Below are 9,131 nucleotides of genomic sequence, written 5' to 3'. Positions count from 1 at the left end.
CTTGTTCAGAACAAAAAAGGTATGTGAAATTCAAATATTGATATGATTAAAAGAAAATTGTTAGGATATTTTTCGAAAAGTTAAGTACCTTAAACAGTGCATGTAGACTTATATTTCATTGAAATGAAAAAAAGTGACATTCTTTTAACGACGAACGCATCTTAGTAGCTGTAAAAGTTTTCTTTACTTTAGAATGAAGCTGTCACTGTTGCTTGTATTATTCGTGATCACGTGGTGTCTGATTGACGAATCGGAGAGTGCATGGAGAAGACGCCGGTTTAGAAGAGTAATCAGACGGGTTGCAAGACGATTCGTCAGTCGGGTTGTAGGAAAAAGAAGCGTGGTGAGTACGTTTATGTGTGGTCTTTCCACATTAATACAAAGACATCGTACGGTTTAACCTTTTTTTTCTCAATCCTTCCATGTAAGGTGTCTGGTAGTTACTCACTACCCTGCGACTTTGCTGCTTGGGACAAGAACGCGGACGGGTATGTTGATTTGGAGGAGTTTTCTTCTGTAGCCTATCCGTTTGTCAAAGAGGGAGATTTAGAACCAGCCTTCCGATCTATGGATAAGGACGGTATGTCTACTTATTGACGACATTGATTTAATCAAGTCTTCAAACTGAGAAAGCCAACAATGCTTTAATTGAAATATTTATGTTTCCAAACCTGTTGAAACAATATAGCCAAAACTTTTGTTTGTTGGAATAACGAATGTAAAAAAATTACAAATTCAAAAGAAATTCACAAGCATTTTTTACTCGGTAAGAAATTAATAACTGTCAACGAAATGTACAAAAAGTAATATATACATCTACCAAGTATGATTCCCACTATTTCTTACGGAAACTTATACTTAATTCATAGCTCTGTATAACAGCTGTAGGAAATCTACACGCTCCATCTATCGATTGGTTGAAGCCTACAGCGACCTAACAAAAATCCCGAACTGCACAAATTAATCATGATTGTGTCAAACTCAGACTCCCATAGGAGATGGTTTTGCTGTTTCTTTTAGCTAACGTACTAAAGCTTTGTTTCATGATGTCAAGCTTTTTATTGTGTACTGTAAATTCCTTATTTTACGCGAGTACTTAATTCCGCTGTTTTGTATCAAATCGCGAGAATATAAAATCGCGATCACCAATGTTGTTGTTGTTGTTGTTTTTTTTTCTAATTTCCTATACTTCAAAACTGTCTGAAAAATTAAAGTGAGACTTTAAAATCCGCAAGGGTTGCCCTTTTACGCGGAAATTAATTCCTCGCGTTTAATTATGAATCTACAGTAATCATCGGCTATGTAAAATCATTAAGCCTATCGGTAATTATCAATTTCCAAAAATCTAATCTCGCCTGAATAGTATTTTTTTTTGGGGGGGGGGGATCAGAAAACACCCTTTTCTTTTGATAAAAAGTTGCACTGTACTGAAAATCCGGCGACAAAACTGCACAGGTATCAGTGCTAGCTTTCTAAAGTATTATGTTCTACGCCTACGGCTATATGATATGTCTCGTTTTTCTTTATTTCCAGAAAACCAACAAATTTCGAAGACAGAACTTCACAAAGCTGATTTAATGTTTGGAATATGTTAGACAACAGTTCAGACAAAAATAAATATTATACTGTATCATAAGTCACGTGATTGTTACAGACTGTTGACATCTCCAATGGCGACGATAGGCCTCAGAGAAGATGACAATCTTAATGAAAGATTCAGCTTAGCATACGATCAATCCATAGTTCAGTCCTCTAAATGTTTGATACATGTACGACCTTATCCGGATAATATTTACATTTTTCACTGTCTTTGCCTGTGATAACACTACGTATTGATTTTGTACTATACAATCTAGTAACTTCAAATGACGTAAAATTGGGGTGACCATGGGGTTTGCTTATTTATATTTAAACATTTCATCGTACAATGGCTGAAAATTATTCAAGCATTGAATGCTTATTTTTGGATCGACGACATCCAAAAATAAGTATTCAATTCTTATACTATATTGCTTATGTATTAATATTTTCATACTGATGTTTTTTTGTACACAAAGCCATTATTTGCGCTCTTAGTCAGGGATACGAAACGTACATGGAACACCCATATTAACATGTTATTTAGTTAGCTTCCGCGACAAAAAAAATATCGTGCCAGAAACTTTGTGGAGAAAAATCTTTAGTTATTAAGGAGAAGATATATATTAATGATTGTTTTTCAAAAGTACATATCAAATTGGTTATGAAGATTGAAACTTCCATTTACTGTTGCAAAAATAAATATACTCAAAACACGTGAGGACGTTTGTATCTGTGCTCATGGCGCATGAATTAGCCCAGTGTATTCATAAGAAAATTGAACGCCGTAGATTTCCAATGCAAACATAAGGGGATATGTACACTGAATGTTAATATATATATGAATTAAAAATAGGAATCATTCTTTGAATATTATGTGGTGAAAATTTCGGTCGGGCGTGATCAAATCTATCATATGGTACTTCACTACACCGAGACTTATTCTTTTTAAGACACTATGTCACAAGATGGCGATTTAAATGTTTTGTTAAACTGTTTGTATCAATCGGTTCAGATGTATATCATCATAGCTCAGTGGTTAATGTATCATGCTTAAAATAAAAGATAAAAAAAAAAAAGTATCATGCTTATGAACCGCAGGTCATGAGTTCGATTCCACCTGGGGCTTTTGTTAATGTTTACTTAATGAAATTTTTTCGCCTATTTGACATATATACTTCTTATCCATCATGCTTTTCTATCATAATCAAGTAATTTCTGCTGATTTGAGAAACTATTTCAAGGTGTAGTGAGGCACCTTAATTGGATTTGATCACGCCCAACCGATATTATCCCCTCATAATACTCAAAGAATGATTCCTTATTCCTTAAATAAAACGCCCTTAACTGGATTTGGATTAGAGTTAGAACCATTTTAACAAGAGCTTGGACTTTGGGTAGTTGTGTCAAACAGCAATGTGACGTAGGCATCTCTGTTTCATTGTTAGCCACTCAGCCATGTTTCTGTGAAATCAACAAGATTTGTCTGACTTTTGAGCCAAGACTACGCAATCGATGCATATTTCGCTTGAAACCGCGTCATTTTTAACTAGTTTTGACTCAAAGAATAGATAACTACGTCCTACTGAAAGTCCAAGGTCTTGTTAAAATAGTTCTAGAACATCATGTAAAATTAAGTCTATTCAACATAACTTTTAACACACAAATTGTAGTTAACATCACTTAATCACCTATTTGTCTACGGTTATTTCCGTTTTTCCCGATTACGACAAAGAGCACACAGCGGGTGTGACCAGTCAGCAGAAGATACTCACTCCTCTATGGCACCTGATCCCACCTCTTTTTTTGTAGAGTTCAACGTTTGCACTGGTCCTGTTTTGTAGTTTTCTTTGAACAATGTATGTACTATGTTATCCCCACATGTCCTAGTTAAAGTAGAATCTTATCCACAGACATGTAGCAACGCGGATAGGATGAATGGCGCCAGCCCCTCCTCCTTTATTAAAAAAAAATATATATATATTCCTTATTCTTTTATTAACCATAAAAAAAATCTAAAAGCTACTTAGTGATAAAAATACAATTGAAAACATATAAACTTATTATGTTGACTGTGCATGGAGATCGGTGCTCAGTTTTGAATATTTTAATAAATTGACTTATTTTTACATATGTACACATAAGTTCAATTGCCCGAATTTTATCAAGCCGACATAGAACTTAAATGAGGAAAACAGACAGAAAAAAAGTTTATGCTTATCAGTTAATGGTATATAGAGGTCACAAACTTAAAAGGGAATATTTAAATAGAATTCACAAACTTAAAAGGAAATATTCCAATTTACTGCTTTACAACATATTAAAAATATGAACAAACAAGATATCAAACTATTGTTTCTTTTCAACAGACTCGGCAAAAAAATTCTAAAAATGTTTGAAAGAACCGAGTCCCCAAGAAATAATTCAGTTTAAAGCCATTCAAGTAACGCGATCAAAATAATAATAAAAAAATCTACGTCGAAATTAGTCTATCTCTTTATTTTGGTTTTGAAACTTTCAAATGTTATATAGCAAAATAAATAAATAAATAAATAAAAATAAATAAATAGATAATCAAATAAACAATAATTTCATTGTGGATAATTGCTTTAATTTTTGACATTATTACTTTGTAAATCTTGACTAAAATGTAGGGAACAGACCAGCTAACGAAGTCGGCATACATACGTAATATAAAAAAAGAATGCGAAGAAAAACCATGCACTTTGAATGCACAGAAATATGCATCACATGAGTCATTATTTTTTTAAATTTAAAACGACACATTGCTGTATATACATCGTTAAGGACGATTTCTTTATTATTTTAAATCATTATTTTAGATATCTAGATATTAATTTTTTTGGAGATTTTTCTATTTCAAATTTCTGACCTAAGTATACATTAGGTGCTTTACTCTTGCATTTGCTATCAAATAAAGATACCGAGAATATATCATTGGCTGTCAATTATGTTAGTATGACAGTTTAAGAGGTAAAAGGTTAATTGAGTTATTGTCTCGGCGCTGATTTAGCAGTGTATAATATGCTTTCAACTGCTACAGCGATGAGCTTTCGGGACAAACAACAGCAATTTACACAATGCGTCCCTAAAGTGCCGATTCCGCATTACAAACAAGAGAGGACTGGTAACAGAATTCAGAATAATGACAGCGTACAGAATCTGGAGGGTTACAATTGTTCCCAGTGTGTTTGGCGGCAGAAGAAACGTTCCAATCCAATAGGGCAGCCAGGAGAAGGTCGAGATGACAGACAGGAGTACCACGGTGGTGACCGCGGTGTGCTCACATCCCCGCCTCTTCCCACAATGCTCGCGGCGAACCCGCTGGATAAGCCGGCGGATTTTCCTGGAGTGTTGGTTTGCCACACGGAGGACGTACAGATGAAAGGTCAGGTTGAGCAATAGAATTCCAATCATAGTGGCTTTAACAAAGAGTTTATGTCCTTGAGGAAAACTTTCCCACACACATTTACGGTACTCAGACCAGCTGTTCCACCCCAACGCCGGCATTAGATTGATCCCGAATCCAAACACATACGACATGACCACGTATAAAGCGACATATCGCTTCCTGATCTTTGAGTGTTTCCAGGGCCAAACTATACACATGTACCTGTCCAGCGCCAAGCCTAGCTGTAGAAACACCGAACAACCAATTCCACCGTGGAGGAGAACGTAGTTCAGGAGACAGAAGTACTGGTTATGTCTGACAAAGACGTAACCGACTGAATACATCAGGTAGAAAGGCATACCCAGCAGAAGAATCATGTTAACAGCGGATAACGCGAAAATTAGGCGATCGTGAATTGAGTGCAAACACTCGAATTTACAGAACGTTGCTACCACTAAAGAGTTCATAATAATGGAGGTCAAGAAGATAAGCCCGTACATGGTCACCAAAGGTATCGTCCAGGCCTCCTTGGAGAATTCCCTGTCTTGGCTTGAATCGTTCATATTAAGTTTTTATAAATATGCGGTTTCCAATTCAAAATAATACATCTCTAAACATTTACTCCTTTGTGTTTTGAGCCATGTTGTTCACGCAATATGCAAGCTTATTTGTTGTGACACGGCTGACGAGTCTGTTTCCTTCGGAAGAAATGAAATACATCTGCTGAAACCATGTCTTTATGTATAATACTTGGAGTAATTGAACTTCTGTGTCCAGTAGAATTGATATTGCTGCGGCTGTCCCGTAGCTAGGGTCCTATCGTGGCCATAGATCTTAATTAGGTAGCTGCTATCAGTGTACATGGAGGGAACGATTGAACCGATACAAGCTGTAATTAAAATGACGGGAGGACGACATCCTATACCTGCAAAACTTGATAATAGTTTCAGGCATTGTCTGACGACATTGGAATGACAATTCTCCTATGTCAAGGGTGTGTTGAACGATATAAGTGGTTATATCACATGTTAGCATGGTTTTACTCAATCAGATCTAGAGGTCTGTATCAGGCCTTTACATCGAGTTCTATTGTACATGTTAGCATTATATATATATTCTTGTGAAGGTCTTTAGAGCTTCTTGTGTATAAAGAGATATTTTATATGATATTTCTAAAACCGTTCTTTACTTTTAGTTAGAATTGAATGGTCTGTAAAAGGTAGTTTGAGTTTAATTTGATCTAATTGTGTAAACGATATATACAGTATTATTTTTCTTTTGTACCTTGTTGTAACATGTATCTCACTTTTATTTATTTTGTTGGTTCTTTTTTGTTTTTGTAGTTTTTTTTTGCATTCTAATTACATACGTTATATCCGCGCCCCAGGTCCCTGTTTGTAGTTTCCCATGATCCAATTTAATGGTTTGACAATATGCAATATCTGCATGAATATTCTAGCTGTTTATCTTTTCTCTTTATTATTTTTTATTTAGTTCAAAGTTGGATCATTATGACAGTCAAGTATCAAGTTTGACTCTTAGGCAACATCCGGTTTGGAGGCATTGTTGCACATTAATTTTGGTATTTGAAGCAGTAGGTCTTAATCGTCTATTTTTGCAAATTTTCAATTCTTTTGAAGTATATTAGACCTCTTCAATCGAGATGACGGTGCCAATTTTCATTTTCATATTCTATTTGAAAAACAATAATTGCATAACGGAATACGTACAATAGGTTTACTTTTTCAATCAAATCATCGAAATGATTATTTTTTAAACACCCGATTAACCTTAGAAGTCCACCACGAGACAAGTGCGCTCTTCTCCAGATTCTTATAGTCTGTCCCAAGATTTTTTGGATGCAGATTTTGCACGATTACTCGATATTTATACATATCACTGAGTTAAAAAGATATCCATTCAATAATATGAAAAATTTCCAAGACATCTGCTATATTCATAGTTTTTCAAAGTCTAACAGTTAACCTACACAGCCAAAAATTCGATCCTTACGGGAATTTAACATTGGAGAAAATGGCTACCACTTCGGCAGGGGCCTGTCATTATTCACATAAGTTCGTGTCTATACGTAATTTTACGTTTGTGACGTATGTAACGTCGCGCACGTTGATCGCGTTCACGCTTACGTTCGGAAAGTTTCTGTACTTGCCGTTTAATTTAACACATCTGCTCCGAGAATAACCAAAAATATAGGCCTAATATAGTCTGCTTTTGACTTAAAAAAAAACCTTTAAAACAAGAAGAAGAAGAAAAAAAAAAGATGCCTATGATTAAGGGTGGGAAGACAGTCAAGTGTATGGAGGTAAATTTTTTTCTTGCAACTCGAGTTTTTCCGATTTTATTGCAAAAAGGACTTCATTGTTTCTATTTATTCTACAGTATACACGTTAATGATATCAATGTAGCGTAATTTGAAACCGTTTAACGGTAAAATCTTCCATCCAAATGTTTTATTTCTCCATTATTTCTTTGAGATTAATACAGTATTTTGAAAACACATAGGCCTACCTTGAAATCATCGTTGAAACTATTCCTTATCCTCAGAAGAACAACACAATTATCATATTTTAAACGTCCATAGCAATCCAAAAGCAAGACCATATATCACCACCTGGACATAACACTGCAAGATTTGAATTTCAAGTTACATCCTCAACGTTTTCTTTGCTGTCTGCTTTGTATGATGTCACGAAAATTTGACCATGACCTTTGTATAAATACCAACAGGTACCTTGTCATTTTAGACCCCAATTAATTAAATCCGTATACATAAAGAATACAGTGAAGTCATTTTTGTAAATCTGATATATCATGAGCCATTCACAACTTTCAATAACATGGAAATATTTTGGATTTCTTAAAAAAGGTGTATGGGGGTGTAAAATACAAGTTGTGAATGGACAAAGATATATTTATATTACATGCATTGTTCTTGAAAATCACTTCAAATGTTATTACAATATGAGCTATTCACAACTTATAATGATCAAAATTATGCTACATTAAGTTGTGAATATGGACAAACAATTTAAATGCACAGGCGCCTGAGGTTTTTTTTTTTTTTTTTTTTTTTTTTTTTTTACATTTTTATAATAAAATAATTCCATGTACTTGTCCATGTTCTATGATTAATATAATTACATGTATTATGTACATGGAATTATTTTGTTTAATATAGTACCAGTACACGGACTTATTTTCTTGTAAAAAATATTTTAAAAAAATATCAGGTACCTGTGTATAAATGCTATATATACATCTTGATCTTGATATATATAAGATAATTACATTAATGTGCAAAAAGCATTCTTTAATCAGATCAGTTAATTTGCATAAACAAACTGCAAGGGAAATAACAGCTTTAAATTTTTATTTCAATGAAGGGTTTGAAATTTAAAAACATATTTAAAATGAGCAATCATTGAATAATATTCATCATAAATCAAAATTTTCACATATTAAAAAAATTGCAAGTGCCAACATCTGTTTTCCATGAAAAAATACTTTAAAATAGTAAAGGGAAAAGAAGAAAAACTGATATTCTTTGGTTTTTGAGTGTATATTCAGGTGTACTATCATATAGAGAGTCAGACTGACTATATTTTCAACAAACATAAGATACTTGTCCTGCAAAATTTAATTTGTAATGAATAGAATAAACTGGAATACTATAAACAGGTATACACCATGGAGCATTTTTCTCAAAATGAACAATGCAATTTGACATATTTTAAAATAAATTTAAAATAAAGATACCCCTCCCCCCACACATTTTTGGGGACAGTTTAAAAAAAAGTAAGCTTAACCTATAGAACAAAATTTTAAAAAGGTTAAATTGGCAAGGATTTTTATTTTCACTTTCAAGGTCTGGGGTGCCAACCAAGTTCCTAGTATCACAGTAAACTTTTTATCATAGCTGTTTATTACTATTATTAGGGGTTGGCCCCTCCCTGAATGGGGGGGGGGGGTGGTCCCTCCCTGATGCTATATGTCTAATGGTTAGGACTAACTTTGCAAAAGCCCCCAGCCCCCTGCTTCCAACACCTATGCAATAATTCTAGTGTTCTTAATCTAAAACATGCATGTTCTTTTCTACAGCCTACAGATCTTTTAAAGAAGA

The 9,131-nt window shown here is 34.1% G+C and overlaps 2 protein-coding genes across 2 annotated transcripts; one reads left to right on the top strand and one right to left on the bottom strand.

Moving 5' to 3' along the window:
- On the top strand, positions 1 to 1,636 carry LOC128186674 (uncharacterized). The gene is made up of 4 exons (XM_052856516.1): positions 1 to 19; positions 193 to 343; positions 430 to 580; positions 1,534 to 1,636. The coding sequence occupies exons 2-4, from the start codon at positions 194 to 196 to the stop codon at positions 1,593 to 1,595; spliced, it is 363 nt and encodes a 120-aa protein (XP_052712476.1). The 5' UTR covers positions 1 to 19; position 193; the 3' UTR covers positions 1,596 to 1,636.
- A 1,933-nt stretch (positions 1,637 to 3,569) lies between these two features.
- On the bottom strand, positions 3,570 to 6,391 carry LOC128189638 (G-protein coupled receptor 15-like). The gene has a single exon (XM_052861315.1). It carries the CDS (start codon positions 5,551 to 5,553, stop codon positions 4,630 to 4,632), a length of 924 nt encoding a protein of 307 aa, XP_052717275.1. The 5' UTR covers positions 5,554 to 6,391; the 3' UTR covers positions 3,570 to 4,629.
- Between the last annotated feature and the right edge of the window lie 2,740 nt (positions 6,392 to 9,131).

Source organism: Crassostrea angulata, chromosome 6 (assembly GCF_025612915.1).
Source record: "Crassostrea angulata isolate pt1a10 chromosome 6, ASM2561291v2, whole genome shotgun sequence".
In the NCBI taxonomy this organism is placed as follows: domain Eukaryota; kingdom Metazoa; phylum Mollusca; class Bivalvia; order Ostreida; family Ostreidae; genus Magallana; species Magallana angulata.
Note: the sequence above shows the minus strand (reverse complement) of the source record. Positions and strands in the feature narration are given on the sequence as shown.

Bases quoted from the DNA above. Each gene is read 5' to 3' on its own strand.
- LOC128189638 (XM_052861315.1), bottom strand. From the start codon at position 5,553: ATGAACGATTCAAGCCAAGACAGGGAATTCTCCAAGGAGGCCTGGACG.
- LOC128186674 (XM_052856516.1), top strand. From the start codon at position 194: ATGAAGCTGTCACTGTTGCTTGTATTATTCGTGATCACGTGGTGTCTG. The intron at 344-429 runs GTGAGTACGTTT...CTTCCATGTAAG, and splicing joins TTGTAGGAAAAAGAAGCGTG to GTGTCTGGTAGTTACTCACT. The intron at 581-1,533 runs GTATGTCTACTT...CTTTATTTCCAG, and splicing joins CCGATCTATGGATAAGGACG to AAAACCAACAAATTTCGAAG.